A 27,690-nucleotide genomic window follows, 5' to 3' on the forward strand; every position below is an offset into this window, starting at 1 on the left:
AACAGGGCAAGTTGGAGTTATCCCTCAATTTGGCTAGTTGAACTGAAACCTAGGCTCCCCGCTCAGTTTCACCAGCTAAAACAAGACCTTTCCTCACCTCCATTAGAATGATCCAGCATGTTCTAGCTATCTAAGGGATAAGGCACCCATCACCATAGGACGTGGATGCCTCAGTCTTTAATATATTTGTTCTCACACTACCCCTGTGAGGCAAAGCAGTTATTATCCCCATTGTACTGATGGGGAACTGAGCCACAAAGAGAATAAGTGACTTGCCCAAGGTCACCCAGAGTGTTTGTGGCAGAGCAGGGACTCGAATCCAGGTCTCCCAAATTCTGCCCTAACCGCTGGACCACGGGCTAGAGACTGTGCTGTAGAAACACGTGTTCCCTGCTGCAGATGTGCTGAGTAACACGCAGGCAAACACACACGGACAGCCCCTAGCTCAACTTGTCTACAGCCAAGATTTCCAAGACTAAGAAGTCTGGATCCCAAGTTTAGACCCCGTGAAGGAGGCCTGGATTTTCAGAACATGCTGATACCCGCTTGCGACCCAAAGCGCCCTGTATTCACATCCTCCACACTGTTGTAATAGTCTTTGTACAAAAATATACCTTGTGAGGGCTCATTTGAAAACTACCACCACCCTGGTCAGGGAGGTCACAGTGAAATACATATGCAGCAACATTATACGTGAAGTTATAAATGTCCCCCGTAGGACGTTACTTGTCCAAAACCAGGCAGCCCTGCCTGGGCAAAGTCGTTAAAAACGCCCTGGCCTAAACAAAGGAATGAGCGTTTACATCAGTTTATACCCATGTAGCGAACAGGGCCATCGCCATCACGGCAGCAGGGGAAGAAGATGGCAGGAAACTGAACCATTTGCATTTCAGCAAACCCAAGTGGGGGAAGAGAGCAGGGAGCCTCCTTCTCTACCAGACTCCACGTAGCCTCTCTCACGGCTTGAATGAACTTAACCGTGGGGGCATTGTTGCCGGCTCAAAGGGCCCGAGGCGGAGCAACAGCAGGGTTCGTTGCCCGGTGTGCGTCGCATTAATTAACACACCAGGGTGGAGAAGCAAACCACGTTTATTTGAGCCCAAATAAGGTGCCAGGGAGAAAAAGCAATCTCAAATCCTGCACACCCGCGCGCAGGCGGGGTCCCAGCATTTATACCCCCCTTGTTTGTGTAAGCCTTTTGTTTGGTTTTCCCCCTCACCCCTCCCTTCCCAACAGCAGTTACTTTAAACATTACATCTCAGCGTGTTAGAAAAGTTCCCATTCGCATGCTTATCTTTGGCCTTGTCAGCCCAGGCACATGTAGACTTTTCTCCCCCCTCTTCCCCTCCTCCCCGCCGCTTCTGCTGTTTCAAACTCCTGCATCTGCAAGCTGAGACAGCTGACAGTTAAACATTTTGCTTGCTGTCTGTTAGCATCTTAGGCTGGTTAAAGTTCACAGCATGGAAGACCTCTGGTTCACTCAGGCCTGCAGTCACAACTTTGGTTTACTTAGGCCTAGTGACACCAACAGCATTGTTCAGAAGAACCCATTTCAAAGAGTCAACGGCCTAGAAAAGAAAGCGGCAGAGAACGCCAAGTTCTCCCTTTCACCTAAGAAGCCAAAGGAACCAGTATCTTTGGAAGAGATCCCGACCCAGGAAGACCGTGGGTGAGACAAGCCATCTTGGACAAAGCGTTGAACCAAAGCTTGCTAGACTGAAGTTTTAGACTTTTAGTTGTGTACTTTCACTTTTACTTGCTGGCAACTGTTTCTAACTTTCTCTCTTATCTGTGAACTCCAAATCTGATCTTGTCTCCTTAAAGGAATAAATGAATGTTCTCAGTCCGCTGGACTAAGGACGGGGCTGGGAGCTGCCTAGCACATGGGTCTGGGGAAGGTTGGGGCGGGAGGTGTGTTGGGGTCACCGGCTAAGGCTGGTAAAGACAATACGTCTGTGATAACTGCTGGATTCAGCACGGCTGAGTCAGAGCTGTGCAGCGTACACAACATGAAGTGAACGCTGGCAGTTGTGTACATCCCAGGCAAGGACCCACAAGTAGCAGAAGTATTTGGGAGCACTCAGGGTTATAAAACAAGCAGTGACAACTTCTGGCTGGTCTGAATCGCACCCCAGAACGTGACACCACCCTCTGAGAACACAGCCCCCGGGCTGATGTCTCAACCCAGGGACCCAAAATGACTAGTCACTTTGGAAACTCTTGGCCTACAGACATTTTTGCCAGGCGTAACCCAGTCAGAAGCACCAACCACTACGGGGGGAAGAGAGGGAGAGGAAACTTACTAAGATTGAGACAGAGCAGCAAGTTCAGCATTGGCAACCCCGAGTGTTCAAAAACCTATGAATCAAATCTCAAAAAAGGCAGGAGGTTGGCTTTAAAAAACAGCCCATGGGTTTTTTTGTCTAAAAGTGATGAATTTGGGGTTCCTTGCCTTCCGGTTTCTGGACCTTCAGGGTGCACTCAGGGCTCATTTTCATGAAGGGATAGAAGCTATTTTAAAGCGAAAGCTGAGATACGGTATTCACCTAATCCCCTGGCTCCGGGAGCTGGGGCTTTAAAGAAAAACACCAAATATCGAAAGACTTGGCAACACCACTAGTGTGACTGATCCGCTAACGTAATGGGTTTGGCGATCAGCCGGCTCAGCCACGCGTTGCACTCTGGCCCGTTAGACGGTAAGATCTGGCCCTTAGTTAAACTACAAGCTCTTCAGGCTGTACCCTCCACTTTTTTTTTTTTTTTAAACTCAGAGCCCAGCGCAACAGGACAGGTGGGACCTCCCGGCGTTTAATGCTTCTCCAGTCCCCTCCCATGGCACCTTCTCAGCAACGTCACTTGCGAGGAATAGGAGCCGCACTCCTCTTCGGGCCCCACACCATAAACATACAGCAGGGTCCTGGGGGCCATGTGCATCACCTCTGCAGCACTCCTAGCACGGAGCCTGACTAATCCTTCGCGCTTCTCAAGCAGCTCCCAGCAGAGGAGATCAAGGCCCCTTACCAACGACCAGGGCTCACACAATTCCCTGGTGAGCGAGGGGGCAATTCCCCTATTTTACAAACGAGCGAACACAGGCACAGAGAAGCTGCATCATTCCCTCCCGCCCAGTTTGCACAGCCAGCCAGCGAGCCCAGGAGTCCAAGTCCCAATGCCCTGCCCTTATCAGACCGTCAAAGGTAGCTCTGGTGGCACTGCCATCACAGCCAGTGAGTAAAGCAGGGATACCTGCCATCTGGAGGACAGGGACATGCTGGAGCAATTACAACAAGCTGCTAACCCTTGGTCTCCCGCATAGCAATGCCGTACCCTGTCATTAAGCCCCCAGGGCAGCCTAGATCAACACCTTCTGATGCAGAATCATTGGCCTCTCTTGCGTTAGAAATGGCACAAATGTAGATTCACCTAATGCGTCGTGGATTTTACCCAGATCACCACCCTGTTTGGCATCACCGGCGCCCGCAGGACTGGGCACTGCCGCGCAGCACTGCTCAAGCACCACCTGGGACGTTTATAGAGGACCTGTCATTAGTAAGGTTGGTCCCTACCAGTGCCATCAGCTCCTCTCTTTCCCAGGAGCAGCAAATGCCTCCCAATCACTTACAAGGCACATTCCTTGATTCACCAAAGTCTTGACGGGATTAATGTAATTGTGGGGAACCTTCAGGGTTGCACCAGCACTTAGCGGTTTATTCACTCAAAGTGCATTTGACTGGCTCATTTAGAAGAGCAGAAAGACAAATTCCCGCTCACGGTGTCCCCTTCTCATAACAATATTAATGCACATAGTCTGTTACCATAAGGGGAGGGAGAGCTCAGTGGTTTGAGCATTGGCCTGCTAAACCCAGGGGTTGTGAGTTCAATCCTTGAGGGGGCCATTTAGGGATCTGGGCCAAAAATCTGTCTGGGAATTGGTCCTGCTCTGAGCAGGGGGTTGGACTAGATACCTCCTGAGGTCCCTTCCAACCCAGATATTCTATTCTATGAAAGGCTACAGGCATCTATGCAAATCATTTACCTTCCCACATCATTGTTCTGACGTGCTCCGCGGAAGCTAAGAACTGAAACCCACTATGAAGTACAGAAGTAGTACATTTTGGGTGACCATTTCCTTTCTCATTACAAGATTTCAGTTCTGCCAAAGTCAGTTGGTATAAGGAGTGGGGCGGCGGGTGGAACCCAGCAATAACCCTGACCAGCTGTTGTCTGAGCAGCACATGAAACTCCTCTAAAGGGAACTTTAGGTTCATTATTGGTTTTGATTCCTCTTGCAAAGAGGAAATTCTGACTGAGGTTCTCAACCTCAAGGTAGGAGTTTTTGCAGAATGGTGCATCCAATCTGACCCTGGGTACTAGCTCCTGGGCATGAACCCTGTTTTCTGTACATTTATGTAAAACGCAGTGGATGTTTCCAGTGTAACAGAAGTAAAAAGGCTCACTGATCCTGAGGTCATTTATCATATATTATCAATGCATCCCTGATTAGCATAAGAATATTCAGATTTTAAGGGGACTCATTTAATTTCATGGAGTAAATTCTCTGGCCTAGGTTATGGAGGAAGTCAGATTACAAGATCATAATGAAAAAAAAAAATCTATTAAACTGATAATGATTTGTTTCCAGGCTGTTACCTCAGTGCATTCAACAGAACTTTATCATCGGCTTCACTGCTTCCTGTCTACTCAGGCCACCATCCGGAAAGCCTTATGCAGGTGCAAGGTCCAGTGTGCAAGTCTTTGCAGGTTCAGGGACCTCAGCTGAACAATTTCTCCCTCATTGAGGAGCATGTTTGAAAAGTTCCAGAACTTACTATTTATAGGAGGATTCTGTCAAATATTGGAATTTTTTAAAAACTAGCAGTAAATAAATAAAGTTGGCAGTGGCCCTTTAAAACTGAAAGCAGCAACCAAATCTGGTTTTCTTCAGCATTCCTAAAGCCTGCGGCTGCAGTGAATTCAACTGGGTAAGCCTTGTCCACACTAGAGAGGTTTTGCCCAGTATAATTCTATCAGGATAGTTAATAGTTAAACCAGCAAACCCCTCCTAGCAAGGATTCAGTTATATAGTTATGAGTACAGCTTATGCCAGTTTGGGAGACTGGCATAAAACCAGGGCTGCACTGGGAAGGCTTTGCCAGTACAGCTATACCAATATACTGTACCGGCAGAGTGCTGCTAGTGCGGACGCAGTCCATGCTGACAAAACTGCACGTTTGCTAGTAGAAATTACTCCAGCAAACACCTGGCACAAGCAATGTCCGTCATACCAACATCGCCATGTTCACAGTTGGGCTTACACCAGTACGGCTACGTCAGAAATACAAAAGTCACACCTCAAATTAAATAGCTACACTTAAGCGTAGACTACGCTGTACATGTGTTAGAACCCACCTTCCTGGACCAGTTACAGCTAGACTGCCTCCTGCCACGTGGGTTGGGAGGTCAGCCTACCTTTGAGAGACTCCAGTAAGGAGAATGAGCCAACCCAGATCCCCCTGTGGCTACTTGCCTACATAGCTGGGTGGCCGTTAATTAGGTAATGAGCGTCTGGGCCTATCAAGGCTTAGGAGGGCTCAGGCTGGAAGCCTGCAGCTGCTCCCAGTGGTATCTCCCTGGAGAGTGAGGCTCGCAGACAGAGGGACAGGCCCAGAACACAGTGATGCCAGGCAAGGCACTGAAGCAGCCCAGGAGAATGAACTGGGTGTGGGATGTCCTGGGGAGCTCAGCTAAGAGGACTGTCTAGGGAAGACTGGCATCTGGCCCAACGCCCAGAAGAGGCCCAAGCTCCTGGCAAGGAATTCAGTCTTATCTCACCCTACTAGCCCTGGAGCACTCTCCCACCCGGATCAAATGGCCGGGAATTCCCGATGGAGCAGCTGTTCGTTTTCCTGTTGTCCTTTTTGGTTAAATAAACACCTTCCAAAGAGGGTGCTCTTTACTACTAGAAAGGCCTGCTTGGACTTGTTTAAACCCTGGGAGAGGGGAAACTGAGGCAGCAGCTCACCAGCAGTGCTGTGCCTGACCACAAATGGTGCACTGGGGTCACCTCCACGCAGGGCTGCCCAGAGGATTCAGGGGGCCTGGTGCAAAGCAATTTTGGGGGCCTCTTCCATAAAAATATGTTGCAATACTGTAGAATACTATATTCTCATGGGGGCCCCTACGGGGCCTGGGGCAAATTGCCCCACTTGCACCCCCCAGGACAGCCCTGCCTCCATGCCATGAGACCCACTCTTTTAAAGAGTAAGTGCTAAGCCATCCGGCAGGGGTTCAAAGCTCTAAGACTCAGCTGCCACCTCCCCTTTTGCTCTCAGTAGCAGTTTACAACTCGAGAAGACAGACTCCAGGGTGGTAGATCCTAGGTTGTCATCTGGAGACCAGCTGCAGAACGCTCTCTACATCCCTGGTGGCATGACGGGCCACCCGTTCCCTCCAGGAGCCGGGAACACATATTCAAACACAGCTAAAAATACATCAAGACTTTCCTAATGTCAGTTTGGTGCCTAAGTGACTTCAGCAGCAGCCCCAGGGTCACTGTGTGATTGTAAAGGGGATAGGAAGGCTCTAAGCCATAAGCTGGACAACTCCTGTTCCAAGACACGCAAGGGATGGGACAAGCCAGTCCCTGGGAAATAACTTTGCTGCTCAGAGAAGTGTGGGAGACTCAGCTCGGCCCAAGGCACCTGAACGTTCCCTGCGCCCCAGTTTGGCAAGGGAGGGCTGTTGAGTGGAGCAGCCCCAGAAACGCAACCCAAGCAGGTGCGCGCCACCTCCGGGACTTGGGTAACGCTGTGGCATGAGTTCTCCTGCCCCGCAGAGCAGCCTGCTCGCCTGTGTGTTAACACCAGGCATGTCCACATTACATCACTGAAGAAAGCGGAGGTGGGGGAGGACAGACAACTGGATCATTCATAGGACAGACTGCCAGAGCCTCGGGGGTGGAGGCCTGTGTGAATGAAACTGGTTCTCCTCTTTGGCAGGTGGAGATACGGCTTGTTCCCAAAGGCTCCCAACTCTTGCACATCAACCACCACCGCACAAACCCAGCCACCCCGCAGGAAGTGGGGCAGGATGGGCTGGGAGGGGAGGGGATCAGAACGGACTCGCATAACTTGGAGGTCATTCGCTCCCCCGAGCATCCCCCCAGCTGCGCCCCGGGAGCTCGCTGGCTCCAGCGTCCTTGTCAATCCCAGCGGCAGCGCCGCGCGGCTTTGCGGAGCCCAGGCTGGGAGCACGCCCTGCCCTCGGCACCCTGCTCCGGAACAGAAGCGCGAGAGGGACGCACCGAGCAGCCCCAGGTGCGCCGGCTCTGCCCCTCGCTGGGGCCAGCGCGACTTCGTCCCCCGGCGGCTGAGCTCCCGCCTTGCAGCAGGAGCCGGGCAGCCGGGACGTGAGAGCGCCCCGCAGGCAGCAGCCCCGCCTGGCCTCGGGGGGTCCCGTGCACGGCCCGGAGCTTGCAGACACCCGCCGGCTCCCGCTCACCTGCGCTCATGGCTGCGCGCGCCAGCAGCACCCGGCGGCCCCCGGGAGCCGAACTCGCGCGCGCCAGCAGCACCCGGCGCCAGCCTCGCTCTCCGCTTCGGAGACACAAAGGAGCCGCAGCTGGCGGGTCAGCGGGGCTGGGCGGGGCGCGGCCGCGCAGGGGCAGCTGGGAGTTGTAGTTTCTCTCTGCCCGGGCTGCTGTGTCCAGGCGAGGGCTCCTGGGTACATGGCAAACCCGGCTCCCTCTCGTGCCTTGACCCAGGACACCCACAGATCGTGACAGGCGGAGGGAGGGTCTCCCAGTCCCAGCTCCCATTCCTGAGCCCCGGCAAGAGCCCACCTGCAGCAGGGAGGGTTTCCCAGGGTATTAGAGACACCCCAGCACCCCTGGTTTACAGATGAGAAACCGAGGCACAAGCAGAGGCATGGGCTTGCCCAAGGTTGTGCAGTGTGTAACCCACTTCTGTGACAGAGGCGAAGTCATTTCCTGACTTCCACTCCTGTGCTTTAGCTACCCAACCATATACACACACTAGCTACACCCCTGTGTGTCCATCAATCTCTGTAACACACATTCTCTTTCTCTGCTGTGATCCACCTAGTTAGTCTCCGTGATGCCCTTTCACACTGACCATGCCACTCTTCTGAAGGAGAAAAGGGCCTAGTATTATCTAGTCCATTCTACTCAGCCAATGCAGGATGGTTCTGCTCCCTGATTGCCCAGTGTGCCATGAAGTCTGGTTTGAAATGACTCACTGAGGCTTCCACCATCTCCCCTTGTAGACTATTCCTTACCTGAACTGACCTTCTCAGTGGGGGGAATTAATCCTAATTATACCTCATGGGCACCATAAACAATTCCTCTCCCTCCCTGGGATTTAATTTCTCATCTTCTAGTTATATCTGGTGGTAGGGGTCAGGCTCAGCAGCTACGAGGCTCATTTCTAGTGTATACCTTATTATCCTAAAAGCTCATGCTACAGGTGCCAGGAAGTGATTCCCTCCCAAGTATTCTGTTATTTTGTTAAATCTCCTTCCTCTGAAGCATCAGGGATGGCCATGACTTTAAATGGGACATTGGATGGGATGGGGCAGGGCTCTGAGGTGGCACCGAGCATTTTCTTTCTCAGGTGCTTGGCTGGCTGGTTCTTGTTCAAGTGCTCAGGATCTAATTGATCACCATAGGTGGGGTCAGGAAGGAACTTCCCACAGTGACCTCAGAGATTTTTTACCTTCCTTTGCAGCATGTGGATGCAGGTCACTTGCTAGGATTACCTGGGTGTATCTCACTTAATTTCCCCATCACTACAGGGGCCTTGGGCACTCGGTCCCTCCTATTCTCAGCCTGTGGCACAGAACAGTCTAGTCTTCTGTGGGCTGTGATACTTTGGTCTAATTTCAGTTGCTGGCTTCAGGGTGGGGTGCAGGGTGGTGAGTGATACACAGGAGGTCAACATAGATGATGGGTCTTAAACTCTATGACTTTATAGTTTCCCTTTGTTGTTTAAATCAAGCTATACTTAGTTGGCTTTTAAGCTTTACAACTGATAAATTTCACCAGAATTTAAGATGAGATTATTCATTTGGCTCCAGGAGCAGTATGTGATGAAGATATGAACAGCTACTCAGATGCTGCTCTGCCTCTTAGCAATAGGGAGCATGGAGAGTGCATCTTTATAAGGTATCAAATTATTCATAAGGAAACTAAATTCTTCCCATAGATGGGAGAGATTATCCGATTTTGCAGAAGAGACGTTATAAAATACAGACATATCAAGAAGTTAAAGGGGACATGTGATCTGTAGCCTATTATGGTGTTAGCCAGTGCTGATGGCTTTCAAGAACTATTAACCACAGATCAGCTGCAACTGAGTGAAATATGTAGCATATGGGGGTGCTCAATGAGACCAAAAAGGAAGCAAATTGAAAATTGATTTAAGCACAATTTATAGCCAACCTATGGAAATCATTGCCACAAGATCTGAGAGCACCCCAGAGTTCTAAGTACTCAAAAAAGGAGCTGATAATTATATGGATAAGAACACCTAGGTTTACATTAGATATAAGTATGCTTCAAGAGGGATGTAATGGCTCATGCTTCGGGGCAGACTAGTAACTAGCAGGGGAATAAATAACATTCCACTATAGGTAAGTTATTCCAGAGTTTGGCATTACAGGGTTTCTTGCACTCTGAAGCATCTGGTACGGACTTCTTAGCACATGCGCAGTGTGCCTCAGGCAGCATGTGACCAGGATTCATCACTGAATTTGTTGCACTGGTTGGATCATTAAGTTCCCCGGCCTGGGCTGGGCATAGACCACTGGTCTGAGACATCATGGCACTTTCCTAAGTAGTTACAGTTTCATTGTCAGGCAAGGTTCTTCCCATGAAACCCCCCCAAATTTTTCAGGTTGAGGATTCCCACATCACATGTAATTTCTACCCATATACCTTCCTTGAAAGCTTCTCCCATACCTTTAACCTCAGCTATGGCTGTATTTGAATGAACGCTATTAGATGAATTATCGTCTTCGGGTTACTACTTTGCTGTGGTGCCAACGTGGAAACAGACGACTTCCCCATATCCAGTTCCAGAATCCTGGAGTAAAGTCTGAGGTGTAGCACTCCTATAACCTGCACACACCAGAGGTCAACCAATTTCAGACATTAGCTGGAATTTACAAATCCATCCAGGAGGCACAGGAGAGAGAGAGAAGTTGGTTCAATTCTATTAATAAAGTAGGAGCTCTTATTTATTCTTTACAGTATTTATTGTACATGCATCTCTCTGGAAAACATGAGTCCCTTCTGGAACCCTCTTTCTAAATCAGATATAAATTACATTCGGCTACAGTATGTGCGTTTTATGCCTATTATTAAGAAACAGCATTATGCGCTGACTGGCTTCTCTTTGTAAGTTGCCATCATTTTCTTGATTTCGGCAATTGCTTTTCCAGGGTTCAATCCCTACAAAGACAAAGTGTAACAGTTAGCGGACACAGAAATTAACACTACACTTAATAGCATTTCCTTTACAGCAACATGGATTGGTGCTGTAAGCTCACAGCCAGGCCGGCCCCACTGAGGCAAGTTGGCAGAGTGTGAGCTGCAAAATCCACCCCTTCTCATTCTGAAAAATAAAGGTAGTGTCCACCTGCTCCCATGGCAAGCCCCAGTATGGTGTCTCCTTTTGATTGTTCACATGATATGGTGCACGGTGGAGCCACTCAGTTATGATCTGCCTCAGACAAGACAGGCAATGTCCTGGATGTCTCTGCATACCATGATGTGAGAAGACGCAAAGTCACTTCACCCCCCAATTCCATCCTTCAAGGGAAGGAGTGGAACAATGTTGGGGGGAGGGGGGCAAGAGGCAAGTCAGGGTGGGGTGAGTGGGACACATCCAGCAGGTGGCTGCCTCTTCGCAATAAGTGCCCAATTCTGACCCCGCTAAAATCTTCAAAAAGAGCCCTTGTTCAAATGTTTGCAGCCCTTTCCTGGGCCACAATATATATATTTGTTAGCACCAGCCCCTGTCATTTTAAGAAAACAAAAAGATTTATTTTATCTTTTGGTCTGAATATGGCAAGACCTGACAAGCAGCCACTCAAGGGACTGACAACAAACTGAACTGCTCCGAGATAAGATCTCTTGCTAAAGTTGGAGCAGAGTTGTACTCAGTACATTTGGAGGTATTTTCACATGGGCGCCGAAGGCAGGACTTTGCCTAATAAAAATGGTCTCTTGTATAAGTTTCATTGGAGTCAAGACACAAAACCTAATGTTTTATTTAAAAACTAGGAGAAAAGCAAGAGCTGCGTCTTATATGGGACCTGAGGGACAGAAAGCAAAAGCACTTGAAGCTACAACACAAAAGTGATTCTAACACAATATCATGCTTCTGGCTGTTCCGTTTTCCAAAGGATTTTTTGTTGTATTGTACAGCCACCATTCATGCTGTGAAAGGCCTTTATATAACCCTGTAGTGCTGCCTAACTAAACGAGTATGCTCAATCTCACCATAACAGGGAAAATCACAAGCACTCTGCCAGGCAGCTAATCATGGAGAAAGCAGATATGACCAAGGGAAGACCTAGGATTACAGCGTCTGGGTTGAAACATGGTGATTATTAACTAATAAGTCATAGACCCAGAGGTGAAAGTAAACTGGTACGCCCTGGTACGGCATACCCGCAAGAGCTGGTGCACTGTACCGGGGTGGCCTGGCTTCCCCAAGCGGCAACTTAAAGGGCCTGGGGCTCCCAGCAGAGCCCTGCTGCTGGAGCCCTGGGGTAGCGGCAGCAAGGCTCCGGGGGCTATTTAAAGGGCCAGGGCTCTAGCTGCCTCTACTACCCTGGGCCCTTTACACAGCCCCCGGAGCCCTGCTGCCAGAGCCCTGGGGTAGCAGCAGCCAGGGGCTCTAGCAGCAGTTTAAAGGGCCCAGGGCGGTAGCAGTGGCGGAGCCCTGGGCCCTTTAAACTGCTGCCAGAGCCCCCGGATGCCGCTGCTACCACAGCAGGGGAGGGCACTTACCAGTACAGGGCGGACCAGGGTTGGTTCTGATCCCCCCCCCCATCCCCACCCCTTCCACCTGAGGCCCCGCCCCTTCCGAGGGCCAGAGCCGGACCCAATCCAGCCCCGTACCGGTAAGTCCCCATTTCTACTTTCAGCCCTGCATAGACCCATGATGTGCTGCTTCGTTATAATGCCGCACAATTCTCTCTCACACTCACGCGCGCACACACGATCTTCTGTTAGTATAGATGAACACTGACTTCAATGGAACTATATCAGTTCACATCAGCTGGTGATCTAGCTCCAGACGTAACTGGTTATCTACATTCTGTAGAAGTCATCAATAAATGGAACCTGGAATCACAATTTAATATGCACAGAAGCACTGAGTTTTAGTGATCCACGCTTGTAGAGATGGCTGATCCCTGAGAATCTCTTTCTTCCCAGAGTTATGTACTCCTGGAGCAGGCATTTGCCTCAGGTCTACTAGGCAGTGGGCTTTCAGTTGTAAAGGATCGGATTAGAAGCAATTTCTTTGTTGTTTTCAAAAAAGTTATAGGGAAGAATGTCACACTTTCAGGTGCAACCCAGGTAGAGTTAAAGAATACCGTTGGCAGGAGAGCTAGAACCCTTCAAACTTGATTAGCTGCCCTGACAATTCACTAGGTCACTGCATGATGGAGGAGATTTTACTTTCTGCACAGATCTGATCTGAAAAAATAATTCCCATGGTTCTGAATGTAGCGATCTGTACATTATAACAAGCAAACTGGGAGCTACCGAAACTGGCCCTGGTAACAGGCTCCCACTGCACTACAATTCCCAGGCCCAGCTGAAGTCTCTTCGCACACACACACACTTCAATGATACCCTGAATGATACCAGGAATATGAATAGATACTTATTTAGAAGATAAGTGTATTGCTCTTGATGGTCTTACACCACTATTTAGTACCAGGATAGACTTCCCTTGCCCACCACAACTCAGTCAGGGCACTGCAGTGCTGAGCTGCTAGTCCCTATCATAGCACTAAATCTCTGAAGCAGACGCTACTAATTGTGCCTAATTGAGTTGAAGGGTGTGTGGCAAATATCCCCTAAGAAGGTGGCTTTCAAGACTTTCTGGAGCTAATCAGACTCTTTCCTGGATTTTTTCTTGGGGTGGGAGGAGGTAATGATGCCCCTTGCTAAGGGGGTATATATGTTTCTAGCAAAAAATCCCAGCATTTCACAAACATGTTGGTCAAGAGACTTTCTTGCTCCCACCCCAGTCACTGGGCCCACTGACTGAGTGCAAGTACCCTGCACCCATGACCCCCATTGATGAGGGAGAAGAGATGTCACAATTGCTCGTAATGCAAACAATGGGCTTCAGTCATCTCTCCATTCCATGGTAGGTTTCACTTCTCACTATACAAGTGGAGCAGCTGATTGCTCAGACACAAGAATATGCAGCACATTTCAGAGGACAAATTTAAAGTTTTGTTCAGCCTGATGCGCTCTAATTCCTCCACCTGATCGTCTAACAACCTACATGGGGCTCTACTCACCTGCTCCCACCCCACATCACCTTTGCAAACATCCTAGCAGTGAGATCAGGGAGGGAGGCTGTGACATTAGCCAGGGCACAATCTGACCTGGTGAACAGTGGTGTCCCCTCAATTCTCCAACCGGGATGTCTTTTACACTGCTTTGCTGTGAGAGCTACCCCTCCTGATTTACTCTCACACAGCCTCCGGCATGCAAATTACTCCCAGTTAAGAGTGCTATGGCCAGCCACCTTTGAATTACACTGCAGAGCAACACCAGCAAATTCCCAGTCCCAGACTTTCCCCAAGAAATGCACACCTCGTACTGCCCAGCCCTCTCCTGGACAACACACGCTCATATCACGTCTGTCATGTTATTAATAGAAAATGATCTGCACAGATCTTGTTATCCTAAATGGAGCTTCCCAAACTCTTCAATCCAAACACACTGGTCTAGAGCAGGGGTTGACACACATGACCAGAAAGGGTTCAGCATCTTGCAGGACAAATGATCCAAAGACATATTGGTAGATAATGTTTGTGTGTTTACATACGTATTGGTAGAGGTTAACAATGTAATCAAACAGTCCCTGTCTATGCTGTATTCTGTTAATTCAGAGATCAAAAGGACATCTTAACATTTAATCAACTGCAAACAGGATATCGCTGTATTCATCTCTCCTTGAAATATATAGCAAATCATCTGCGAATGGTGGAAAAAACAGACAATTGCCTTATGTTAATCTGTGTAGATAATTACCAGCGATGCTTAGGAAAGGGATCTACTTCAAAAGTCCCCATAATTGCATATTGTTCGCAGAAGGACTCTGAGCTGTTACAAGAAGGCCTGGAACTGTATAAAGATGCTTTGGGTCCCAATCCTTTTTTTAAATCTCAGATTCTGCTTGAGACTTCATGCAGGGGAAGCTTAAACCACAAGGCTGAGATCCCAGTCCTGACTGGACCCCCTGAGTATATATATTGGACTATAACCTATGAACTAATTCTGAAAGAACTCTTTGCAACTACAACGCTCCCATCTCTGCTATGAATCTGAATCTCAAGAATTGTACTCATGTCTCTATGTACACTGATCTTTTAACCAATACTCTTATTTTTTAATAAATTTTAGTTTAGCTAATAAGGATTGGTTGTAAGCGTGTAGTTGGGTAAGATCGGAAATATTCATTAACCTGGGAGGTAATGTGTCTGATCCTTTGGGATTGCTAGAACTTTTTTATATGATGAATAAGATTTCCAGTGATCCTCATCATATTTGACTTGGGTGTCTGGGTGGAGGCCTAAGGCTGGGTCGCTGTAAGGGAACTGTGTTGTTGGCTTCTGGGTAACCAGTGAGGTATTAGAGAAGCTGTTTTGCGCTGGCTTGGTAAGTCTAAGTATTGGAATATCCACCAGCTTTGGGGATTGTCTGCTCCATTCTTTGCAGTTCACCCTGACTGAGTGACCTCAGTCGGCTCCCCTGGGAATCCAGTCATAGTGGTTCTCAACCAGAAGTATGTGTACTCCTGGGCGTATATGGAGGTCTTCCAGGGGGTACGTCAATTCATTTAGATCAGTGTTTCTCAACCTGGGGGGTCACAGGACAGGTTTGGGTGGGGTTTGCAAGTGCAGGGCCTGCACTAGGGGGTGCCAAGCAGGGTAGCTGCCTGGGGCCCCATGAAGCTAAGATACATGCTTGAGCCCCAGGCAGGGTGCTCGAATTTGAGCCTCCTGAAAAGAGGAACAGTAGTTTGGAAAGGCTGAAAACAATACAACAAGTTTATTAAACTACAGAAAGAAGGTAATGACTGAAGCTATGTCTACACTACACAGCTTTTAGCGACATAGCTGTGCTGCTTCAGCCATGCCACTAAGGCTATGGCTTGGTCGTCCAGCTGTGCAGGGGCCAGCGGGTGTGTGTGGCCACACTCACCAGCGCTGCGCTGCAGTGTGGGCACATTTGTAGCATTTGGGGGAGTGATTGGGAGATGAATTATGGCAGCTATCCCCAGCATTCAAGGCAATGAATGTTTCAAAAGAGGGGGGGGGGACAGCGCAGTGTAGTCGCTGTTTGTCAGCAGGAGAGAGCTCTTCTGCCAACAAAACTTCCACCCTCAATGAGTGGCGTTAGCATTTTCGGCAGGAGAGCACTGCTGCTGACAAAGCGCTATTCATACTGCCACTTGTCCTCAACAAAACTTCTGTCTTTTGCAGGGTGGGATTGTTTTTTTTTTTTTTTAAACACCTCTGAACAACAACAGTTTTGTCTTTCACTTATCAGTGTAGACAAAGCCTGAATCTTTCAGTTAGGATCCCTCCCCCCAGTCCAGAGCTGTTTCATTTGTTCTTCAGGTGTTGTGGAAACTGTGGGTAGAGAGAACGGAGGAACAGATAATTTGGGGCATCTCCTATCTCTTTTTATAGCTCTTTCTCCTCTTTGAGAATCATCTCCAGCTGAGGTTCAGGAGACAGAAAGTCTGCGGGGACAGAACCCCCAGCTGTTTCTTTGTCAAGATGTAGATTTTCGCTCACATCCTCTTTCCTGCCAAAGAGTGGCCACTTAACCAGGTGATACTCCATTTGATCTTGCTGACATCTGGCTGAGGTATCGGCTATACTTGTCTCTCTGGGGAACTGGTTTGTGACTCTTCCCCAGACTTGGAACATTCCTTTGGTAATATCATACAACAGAATCCTATAACTTTACATACACCACCACCACCACACATTTTACCAGAACAATAATGATCAGTAAATTATGAGTTTTCACATGATACCTCACAAGGCATACTTTGTACAAAATTTATCACAGACTTGAAAAAGGGGTGAACGTATGGGTACACGCTGCCACAGAGGGATACATACCTTGGGACAAGTTTTTGTGCAGTTCATGATGGTATGACAGCGGTAGAGGGAAAATGGGTCCTCAAGCTGTGCCAGACGTTCTTCTGTGTAGTCATCTCTGGAGTCAATCATCCAGCGATATGCCTGAAAAGCAGAGTGTTACTGGGCACGCTGTATCCTATACTTGGAAAAAGTATTTGATTAAAAATACATATCAAAAGCATGATTTAACTTAACAGAGTCTAAATCACTTCCTTTAATATGCTGCAGAAATCCAACTACTTCTTTAAAATCTTGAGTGCAACTGACTATAAGTAATTAGTTAAAATATCTGGAAATTGTTGCAATAGCTAATTTGATCTTTCATCAATGGAACAGTGATTAATTTGCTTCCTCTGCCAGTGCAATACGCTCAATGCATTAGCATGACAGGTAAGATGCACTAAAAATATTTAGTACTTTTCATCTTCAAGGCACTTTAAGAAGCGTTATTTGCTCAGAACACTCATGTGAGGAAGGCAAATATTTGTCATTTTAATACCAGGGGCAAGGAAATTGAGGGAGAAAAATTAGAGAAAAGACCATCGTCACAGAGAAAGTCTCAGAGCTGGAACTGGAACTCAGGAACTCCTGACTTTCTATCTTGTGCTAAGTCTCTCTCTCTACAAATTGACCCGCTGATCTTTTGGAACAAGCCAGGAAGTGGGTTTGGTGCCCTTCTTTGGGGTGAGAAAAAAAAAGGAATCTCTATAGGACAGCAAAGAACACGATCCCATTAGTTTATGTGTATCATCCAGACGAGCATGCCAGTCTCTGGTAAGCAGTGGAAAAACAGGATACTTTCTTTTTGTGCCTTACTGCTCTTCAGGCTGTTAGATAATGAAAAACGTTTGTTACCTAACCCTTAAGTAGTATCACGAGGCTTTTCATAACATCTGTATTACGCCCCGCCCACACTATCCACAACAATCAGGGCTTAAAGTGGATAACCAACACTCACTGGGCGGGGGGGAATTAAACCAGGGCTTTGGAGCTGTGCTCCGGCTCCACTCCAGCTCCAGGAAAAAACCTGCAGCGCCACTGCTCCGGAGCTGCTCCGCGCTCCGCTCCAAAATCCTGAATTAAACAGGATTAGAGCGAGGTGCATCCCTGTGTGGGGCTCCTGACTTTTCAAAATGATTTATTTTAATATATTTGAGGTTATTTACTAAACCCCTTGCTCTTGAGCTCCGAGTAAACAAGACCCCCCTTAAAAGGATGTACAGTGCCACGTTGCACATTTCCACTGGCTTCAGAAAAAGGGGAAGTGCCAGAAAGTAACTCAACAATCCTGTTTTATCAAACACTATCACACTGCAGTGCCCCCCTCAGCAATTACTTTCTTCTTACCTGCATAAGCACCGCAGGGCCCAGGTATTTGTCTCCATTCCACCAGTAACTGGGGCAGCTGGTACTGCAGCAGGCACATAGAATGCACTCATAGAGCCCGTCCTGAATACAAATGGGAGAGAGGACAGCCAGCAATGCAAGACATTATCTAGGAAACAATTCTTCTGAAAGGTGACACGTGTTTCCCTGTCCACCCTCTTCCCCCTTGTGACTTCTTACTTCAATATGTCCATATGCAAGGTGTGCTAAAGGCCCAGTTTCTGCACTTGTAGAGAGAGATTCCTGTCAGTTGATGATTGAAACAAGAAGCCAGGGATCCTTTACTTCTGGCTGTATCGTAACCAGGGGCGGCTCCAAGCACCACGCAGCAAGTGCATGCCTGGAGCGGCAAGCTGCAGGGGGCGGCGTGCCAGTTGCCGTGAGGGCAGCAGTCAGGCAGCCTTTGGCAGCATGCCTGCGGGAGGTCCGCTGGTCCCGTGGCTTCGGTGATAGTTTGGCAGTGGGTACGCCGAAGGCGCAGGACCAGGAAATCACTCGCAGAAACGCTGCCGAATCTGCGTGACCAGCAGCCGAAGGCCGCCTGACTGCCGTGCTTGGGGCAGCAAAAAACAGAGCCGCCCCTGATCCTAACAGGATTCTTTGTGGAGGGAGGGTGCCATGAAAATATTGGGGGAGTATAGAAACATAGAACTTAAGATCAGAAGGGACCATTATGATCATCTAGTCTGACCTCCCGCAAGATGCAGGCCACAAAAGCTGACCCACCCACTCCTGAAATAATTCTCTCCCTTGACTCAGAAAAGAGTAGGAGAAGTGGATGAGAAAGCAATGCTTATATTCCAACAGCTTGTTTCAAGCAGGCCCCAGTGGGTGACCTGTCCGTGTTGCTCTTAGGTGGAGGTGTGGCAGGCGGCTCTGCGTGCTGCCCCTGCCCTGCGCTGAATGCTGGGTCCGCAGCTCCCATTGGCCAGGAACCTCATGCCCTCCCACACTCCGAACCCCTTGTGGCTGTTCCTTCACCTAGGAGCAGCAGGGACATGTCCTGCTTCCGGGGAGCCACACAGAGCCAGGTAGGGAGCCTGCCAGCCCCACGCCAACCGGACTATAAAATGGACTTTCTATGAAGATTAGAAATGCCGGTTTACAGAGCTTTCCAGCTGATACAAGGCTGGATAACACAGCTGTTACTGTGCTGCTATTTTATGGCACCACTGACATTTTCAGCAGTCATATGATGGCTTCATATGTCAGAAACACTTCATAAATTGAGACTCACCCTGGAAATGTCCAGATATTCCTTTAGAAAATTATATCCTGTTATTTCTCACATGTTTTTAAACAGTTTCTTAGATTGTTTGTTTAAAAAAAAAGAATGTTTGCGGTTCAAACTAAGCCCTCTTTCACTCCTTTGGACGATCTATTCTAGCTCATCTGCTCCTCCTTGATACTGCAGTGATATTGCGTTTGCAACACCATGGTATTGGCCATAGCAACAGACCAATGTCCCTAGCACAGAACTCTAACTTGACTGCAAGATCTATCCGGACAGGCTGGGGTGTGAAGAGAAAAACCTGCCTTTTGCTACAGTTGGTGTGTGTAAAGGGGAAAAAAACACAAAGTTACTAGCAATGTAAAATGTTTTCTCTAGAAATGTTTTCTTTTTTCTTTCAAAACTCTTCCAGTGGCAAATCTCTTTAAAGGCCCTCCAGTCTTCTATCCTAGCTGTCAACAGTATAAAGCCCTCAAGGGGCTTACTTACCTGGGAAAACAACAGCATGTTAAAACATGACGAACAAAGACTCATGGTGCCTTATACAATGTGAACTGTGGCTTAACACCATGGCCATATCCACAATGCCAAAAACGTGTGTTTTCACTCTGAGCTAGCTGACGTGCGTTAGCTATTTCCCGGTAAAATCCTAGTGGAAACAAGGCACTGTTGTTTTTACCATGATGTAGTCAGGTGATGTCTAACTTGGATGGGGGGGTATAGAGTTGACTTCACCAAGCTACTTCAAGGTAATAACTACAAAGCCTAGTCTCACCTCGCTGTAAAATCGCAGCGATCTAATGCATGTTATCTTGATATTAAAAACAAACATTTCTCTGACAGTGCAGACAGCTGATCTGATGTTTAAGTCCTTGTCTATATTGCTTGTTTTCCATCACGTTAGAATACAACCCATAGGAGCTGTGGTAACTAACACCATGCAGACAAACCCACAGAACATTACACCACATTCCAGCCAATCAATTCCCAGCACACAAGGGAATCTCAAAGGATTCTAGCAGGGATGGCGAAATGATTCCACATTGCACTCTGTACCTACCTCTAAGGAACAGCCCTGACTTACACATGACGACAGATATGTTAAAATATCTAACCTAATTCTTATATGGATGAAATTAAAGCACCGGGAGAGGGGAGAGAATAAAACACGAGTATTAACCAGTTTCTGACGATCTTCTATGGACTGCAGATACTGCTCTTTGCCCTGATTCGATTCATCCCTCTTCTTCAGGTAAGGCTCAATGGCTTTGTACTGAGCGTAGAAGTTACTCATGTCCTGAGTTTAAACAAACAAAGACAAAAAGTATTTTACTGACTATTTACTAGGATTTGTACTAGCAAGAGATCAGATGTTCTGCAAACACATTCAGGCAGACAGTGTTGCATTTGCCCCTTTAACCTCCCACTTCCTATTTAACAGGAACAGGTGTAACCACTGGCTATGAAGCTATAGGAATAAGGAATCGGTTCCTCAGCTCTCTCTGCTCCAGCTCTTATTGTTCTGTCACAAAAGTTTTTAGAAAGACATTATATAAAAGGTACACATTTTGGAATGATCTCTCAGCTGGGTGCTGCTCCGTCCCTGAAAACCAAGGTATAGTCTGAAACACTGTCATCCTTGGTCCCACAAACCACAACAGAGGCAGAAACTCACCGGAACAAGATCCTTTACCACATACATGTGGGGGAGAGGGTAGATTTTGGAGACCTTGCTAAGGTTGGTGTCAATTCTTTTGGTACAGGCCAGGGTATTCCCGCCATTAATGTTCATAGCACAGGAGCCACAAATGCCTGAGAAGGAGAGAAGAGACAATGGAGCATCTGACTTGTATCCTTTCACCCTCCAGGGGGGGTGGGAGAGGCTTATTGCTCCAATCTACCCCCTTCCCCCAGCCATAATGCCATTATGCCATCTTAAAAGCTAGTGTAGTTGTCACTATTCTACCAGAAGAAAGATCAGAACTCTCTTGGGATCTCATTCAAAGCAGCTCTTGTGCCAGCCAGAAGTGTCACTGTTTAACAGTGAAACAGGCTCCATCAGACTTCCATCAAGAGTTGACTACGTTGGGTCTGCGGCAGTAGCTAGCAAATTCAGGGTTGACAAAGGTAAGGTAATGCACATGCGTACGAGTAGTTCAGACTACTCGTTCCAATTACCAAGCTGTAGCCACGCAGGAAATAGATCTGGGTGTAACTGTGGACAGCTCCCTGGAAGTTTCTGTGAAATGTGCAACAGTGTTCAAAAAAAAGCAAGCAAAAGATATTTGAGGCTCTACAAAGAATGGAATGGAAACTATTAAGATTATAGTAGTTTTATATTAAATCCATCACACACCCTCAGCTGGAATACAGTGTTCAGATCTGGTCACTTCATCCCTAAAGGGATTTAGCAGAAATAGAAGGGGTGACCCCAAGGTGACCCCCCCCCAGAAAAAAAGACTGACGGCACAGTGAACTTCTATAAAGGGGAAGATTGAAACAAATTGGGACTGCGTAGCTGAGAGAAGAGACATGACAGAAGATTATAAAATAACAAATGGTATACAGAAGGTATATTGGATGCTGCTATTTATCTTTCCATAACTGAAGAACAATGGGAAAGTCAATGAAACTGAAAGGTAACCATTTTAAGCCTAACAAACGTAAACACTTTTCTGCACTGGTGACAGGAATCTGTCCCCAATATCACCAAGATGAAGAGATTTAGTATTCCAAAGAGGGATTCACTTTTTATATGGACACAAAAATGTTAAGGGACGTAAAGCCCTGTTTTAGGGAATAAGCCAACCAGTAACTAACAGGTTAAGGAGCTTCCTTTGTTTATTCCATTATGGGGTTTCTTGAACTGTCCGTGGAAGTATGTGATACTGGCCACTTTTAGACAGGGTACTGGACTAGCTGGACCACTAGGTGGACCTGGTGTGGAATTCCTACTCCCTCTGACAGCCTGTGACTGTTAAACTTTTAAAGAAAAATATTCAAAGCAACTATTTCCAAATGCATAGGGAACTGAACTGAGAATCAGCACCATTTCTCAGGTAGTTGTTTCCTCAATACCAGATTCTGAAAGCAACTGCCCAGTGTGAAATTCCTCCTTGTGATCTCCAGAGTCAATAATGGGCAACAACATTTAGAACGAGATGTCTTCCAGACAGTTCTGGGGAAAAGATTCTAGTACTTGAGACTAAACAGAAATCTATTTCCCTTCCATGTTTCTGGGTTTTATTTGCAACTTTGTATAATTAATTAAAAATGAGGATTCTGCCTCTTTCAACCCATCTTTCTGTCCTGTGTCATCATAGGACAACTGTTCCCAAGTCAGCACACTGACATTATCAACAGAAATATGGTCTCATCCTGAGACTGAGCAAGAGAAGCTAAGCTGGATGGCAGACAAGCTACAAAATCAACATAGCACTCATTAAATGGATTAAAAATTGGCTAGCTGATAGGTCTCAAAAAGTAACTGTGAATGGAAAATCACCATCAACTGGGAGTGTTTCTAGTGGGTCCCACAGGAGACTGTTTCTTGGCCTAACACTATTCAATATTTTTATCGAAGACCAAGAAGAAAAAGATAACCAATAAAGTTTGTAGATTACACAAAGATTGGTGGAATGGTAAATAATGACGAGAACAGGTAAATGATACCGAGTGAGCTGCATCACTTGGTAAGCTGGCCGCAGGAGAACAACGTTTGTGTTTCAATACAGCCAGATCAATGACCTAAGAACCAAGAGCCTAGGCCACATTTAAAGGATAAAGGGCTACTCCGGGAAGCAGGGACTTTGAAAAAGACAAGGGGGTCATGATGGATAATCAGCTGCACATGCTCTCCAGTGCGATGCTGTGATTAAAAGGGCTAATGTAATCCTTGGATGTATAAACAGGAGAATATTAAAACTAAGTAGAGAGGTTATATTACCCCTGTATTTCACACTGTTGTGACTGCTACTGGAATACTCTGTCCAGTGCTGGTGTCCACATTTCAAGAAGAAAATTGAAAAATTGGAGAGGGTTCAGAGAAGAGTCGCAAGAATGACTGAAAGATTGGGGAAAAAAAGCCTTATAGTGAGACTCAAAGACTTCAATCTACTTAATTTATCAAAGAGTAGATTAAGGGATGACTTGATTAAAGTCTGTAATTACCTACATAAGGAACAGAAATTTGATATTAGAGGGATGGCTCTTCAATCTAGCAGACAAAGGCATAGCAACATCCAATGTCTGGAAGTTGAAGCTAGACAATTCGGATTAGAAATAATCTGCAAATATGTAACAGTGAGGGCAACTAGTCACTGGAACAATTTGGTGGATTTTCCATTACTGGACATCTTTAAAATCAGGATTGGATGTTTTTCTAAAAGATCTGGTCTAATTCTAACAGGAATTAATTCAGGGAAGTCCTACAGTTTGTATTCTGTAAGAGGTCAGGCTAGATGAACTCAGTGGTCCCTTTCAGCCTTATAGTACATGAAATATTTGCAAAACCAGAAACAATTCTTGGCCAATTACCCTCTTGCATTCTAGCACACACACAGGTGGCTTTTAGAATCACCAAGGTTGATTTCCCCCCAACACTAATCATTTAACCTGGTGAAGAGGAAACAGAGTGAAAAATCCTTCAATCATTCCCAGCAAACAAAACAAAACTCAGGAGCAAAAATTTTGACTGATGTACTGAGATTGAAACAACGTTATTTAATAACTGTGACCTGTGAATGAGCCTACCACTTGAACCTGACAGATGTCAAGTGTCCTGTACTTAACAGCATCAGAGACAGTATAGTATACTAATGTCTATCCTGAGATGTTCTGTGGGACATAGAATATTCACACTCATCACCCACTTTGGTTTAGATGAGTATCTTCTCAGTACTCAGTGTGTCAAATGATCCTCAGCATAACAGATTCATTAATTAAATTTAAAAAAAGAGCACCTCACCTTCCCTACATGATCTGCGGAAGGTCAGAGTGGAGTCCATCTCATTTTTTATCTTGATCAGAGCATCAAGTACCATAGGCCCACACCTATAATGGAAACCGGTCACTTTAATATGCCTGCAGATTCCCCACAGCCCAACTATTTCCTTTCCACTCTTCTCACACATCTGTGAAATCCCTCGTAGATTCTGGAAATAAAGTTACTGTCTGACCTTGTTTGCAACAACTCCCTCCTTGCTCCTGCTGAAATTCTAAAAAGATTTATTTCCTTATTTGAGGAGCAGTATCTGCATCCCCCAGCTATAGGCCTATATGTCTGTTGCTACAGAACACAGATCCTACAAACACTGGATTTTCTATTCTTTGCATTGCTATTAGGAAGTGCCTATCAAATATACTAAGGATAAAAATTCTAAACCCGTCTAAGCCAATCTCTCAAGTGACAAAATATAGATCACCCAATCAAATAAAACTCAGATAGTACCCCATATGCCTTAATACACACCCTCACCAAAATTCCTGAGGGGGGGAGCCCCCAAAAACTAGATGAGCTTTGCACTGTGCCCCAAAGATTAATAACTCTGGCTGGGTTGGACAGTTGGGAGGCTTTCATTGTAAATACCTTGCTACAAGGCTCCTCCCCTTTAAATCAAGGTATTATGAGTCTGAGAGTCCTCATTAATCATAAATGAGCCGATAATACATAAGGAAAGCCAGGTCTCAAAATCATTCAAGGTTTATGTAATAGATAAGAAACATAACTCCACCCAGAAACTAGTCAGAAGCCAGTGCTGACAACAGAGCAGCAATACAGTCTGCTCTCTCTGCGAGAGGTTTTTTAAATAAGCATGTGGCTACATTCTGCATTAGTTTAAAATTTCAGAATAGACTTAAGATGGCCCTCAAGTAGCACGCAATGGATCCTGAGGAAACAGAGACACAGGTGTTTGTACCAAGGTTCCTTCCTATGTCCCAGAGAAAAGGTTGCACGATTCTTGGTAACTGCAGAGAGGAAAAGTGCTCTTGGCCACAGCTGCCACTTGAGCATCTCTAATACGACCCCAAGCTGCAAACCCAAGTGATAAGAGGCAGGCACACACGCTCACTTTGAGAGGAGCTGATGTAACCTCCATAATTTCTGCTGGATCCTTCTCTTGCTATACCAGCACAAGCTGCTCATGCAGCACAGTTCCACTTTGGAATGCACATGGAAACTTTATCACGTATTCCAAAACATGCTAAAGCTTGGACGTGTTTGTGTTTCTAGTATGGCTTGAGGACATTTTAGGGTCTCATGTACATTCTGAAACTGAACTATCCTTTTAATCATCTTGAGAGACAGCTGTGTTGAACTCCTCCAGACACAGTTCTACTTGTCATGATCTGGCCCTATGTTACCATCAGGCTAAAGCAATTGTACTACATGGTTGTACCTGGCTTCCTTTACCTGGTCATAACACGATCTGGTCCCATCTATGAGACACGTCTGTGCAGTAACGGATCACCCTAATACAGCTTGAATGATCATGTAAAACTAATAGTGCTGTTATGGCCTTTAATTAACAGCTCCAGAGTGGCTAAATTAAATCCACATCCAGAGCCTTAAATGATTTATACCAGTCCAAAGCTGACAGAGGAAAAGGCATCTCTGTGGAGCAGCACTCTGGGGTCAACATCTGTATAATCTTACATGCATACTCACTTATTCAGATCAATTTCATAGGTCTGCATGTGCGGCTTGTCCCCAGGCTTGTCGGGATCCCATCTGTAGATAGCAAAAGTCTTGATACGTGGTGCTACTGCTTCAGAAGCGGGTGCTGCTGCAGCTGCTGTCTGTGCTCCACGGCAGGCCTAAGCTCAAACAACAACAACAACAACACAGCCCCTTAGATTTCCTCTGTGTATTTTTTTAGACAACATGTGTTGGGTTGGGAAGAGATTTATTTTGTTGCCTAGTGATTAAAGCAGGGGTAGGCAACCTATGGCACGCGTGCCAAAGGCAGCACACAAGCTGATTTTCAGTGGGACTCACACTGCCCGGGTCCTGGCCATCGGTCGGGGGGTTAGGGGGGGCTCTGCAATTTAATTTAATTTTAAATGAAGCTTCTTAAACATTTTAAAAACCTTATTTACTTTGCATACAACAATAGTTTAGTTATGTATTACAGACTTAGAGAAAGAGACATTCTAAAAACATTAAAATGTATGACTGGCACGCAAAACCTTAAATCAGAGTCAATAAATGAAGACTCGGCACAGCACTTCTGAAAGGGTGCCGACCCCTGGATTAAAGCAAGGTATCTGCAGTCAGGAGTCCAGGATCTACCACTGACTTACTGTGTTGCCTTCAACAAGCATCAACCTCAGCATTTTCATTTTCTAATTAATTAAACAGAGATAATACTTACCCCTTCCCACATACCTGCTACAGTTTCAAACACTGCTAACATCAGTGGAGAATTACAGATCCAATTTTGGCTAGCGTAAACACCACATATAAAGTCTGCAGGGTGTAGCCTATCTAGATTTCCATTACTTACTCATATGTTTTGGTATAAATAGGTAGAGAGAACCATGACCAATCTAGATGACTTTCAGAATGATTCACGTGCTTCTCAAAAAACTCATTTTAAGCTAAACAGAACAGCTGTCACCAAAATCACTTTAAGACACCGAAGTGTCCCTAGTGGCCCAAAAATCTATCCAGCCTCACCACACCCGCCCCTATTTCACGGAGAAACTGAGGCACGGAAAGGGAAAACGGTTTGCCCAAGATCAGACACCAAGTCAGCGGCGATGGGTGTGTGTGGGGGGGAGCTGGCGGCCCCCCGCATCGCAAGCCCCGCCCCCAGGGGACCGATGGCGGACGCGGCGCCCCCCAACCCGCTAGCCACCCCCCAGAGGCGCGATGGGGGCGGGGTGCTGGGAGGGACAGGCAGGCCACTACCTCTGGATTCCCTCCGCCCGAGGGGGGGGGGGCCCTCCCCGGCCTGCTCCACTCAGAGCCCCCCCGCCCCCTTTCCCTCCACAGCTCCCCCCACGGGCCCAGCCCCCGACCCGCTCACTGATGTAACCGCCCGCCGGGCCCCCCCTCACCTGCCCCGCGGCCGCCCAGAGGGTCACCCTGGCGACGCTGCGCTTCAAGGAGACACCGACTACGGCCGCCGCCATCTTGGGTGCTGACAACAACCGCGACACGGCCGCCGCAATCCCACAGGCCACCGCGACGGAACAGGAAAGGACGCTACTTTCCCTAAAGACCATAGAGTAGAGAGTGGGCACCATACTGGGAGTGGCTACGTACGGGGGCATATTGGGCGTGGCTGAGCCGAGGAGGAGAGATGGAGCCAATGGGAAGCCACTTTGGGAGCGGCTGAGGGCAGAGGGAGCCAATGGGAGGCCACATTGAAGAGGCGAGCTTGTACCAATGGGAGTGACTGAGGCCGGGGGGAGGGGCAATGGGAGGCTATATTGGGAGTGGAGAGGCGAGTTGGTTGCCGATGGGAGGCCATATTGAGAGAGGCTCTATTAGAGATAGCGCCAACAGGCGGCCATATTGGGAGTGGCGGATGAGGCTGATTCAGAAGAAGGTGTGATGAAGTTAATGGGGAAGATTATTGATGGCAGAACAGGGTCTAGAATTGAATGTGGCCCAGACAAAAACCCCGGTGGTTTGT

General features: G+C 47.2%; 2 protein-coding genes across 3 annotated transcripts in view; both read right to left on the minus strand.

The window, feature by feature from the left end:
* Positions 1-7,618, minus strand: part of ATP13A2 (ATPase cation transporting 13A2) — a 75,009-nt gene extending 67,391 nt beyond the window's left edge. Inside the window, exon 1 of one of the 2 annotated variants that reach the window (XM_039509317.1) lies at positions 6,702-6,821. In XM_039509317.1, coding sequence (XP_039365251.1) covers positions 6,702-6,816 — 115 coding nt within the window. In that variant the 5' untranslated portion in view covers positions 6,817-6,821. Of the gene's footprint in view, positions 1-6,701; positions 6,822-7,500 lie in introns of those variants that run through there. The other variant, XM_039509318.1, reaches the window with a different exon arrangement.
* Positions 7,619-10,257: 2,639 nt separating this feature from the next.
* SDHB (succinate dehydrogenase complex iron sulfur subunit B) lies at positions 10,258-27,340 on the minus strand. Its single transcript, XM_039508560.1, has 8 exons — positions 27,110-27,340; positions 25,716-25,864; positions 24,015-24,100; positions 20,724-20,860; positions 20,229-20,345; positions 17,779-17,880; positions 16,411-16,533; positions 10,258-10,468 (listed from the first exon to the last, which is right to left on the minus strand). The coding sequence occupies exons 1-8, from the start codon at positions 27,323-27,325 to the stop codon at positions 10,391-10,393; spliced, it is 1,008 nt and encodes a 335-aa protein (XP_039364494.1). The 5' UTR covers positions 27,326-27,340; the 3' UTR covers positions 10,258-10,390.
* Between the last annotated feature and the right edge of the window lie 350 nt (positions 27,341-27,690).

This window comes from Mauremys reevesii, linkage group 21 (genome assembly GCF_016161935.1).
Source record: "Mauremys reevesii isolate NIE-2019 linkage group 21, ASM1616193v1, whole genome shotgun sequence".
Taxonomy (NCBI): domain Eukaryota; kingdom Metazoa; phylum Chordata; order Testudines; family Geoemydidae; genus Mauremys; species Mauremys reevesii.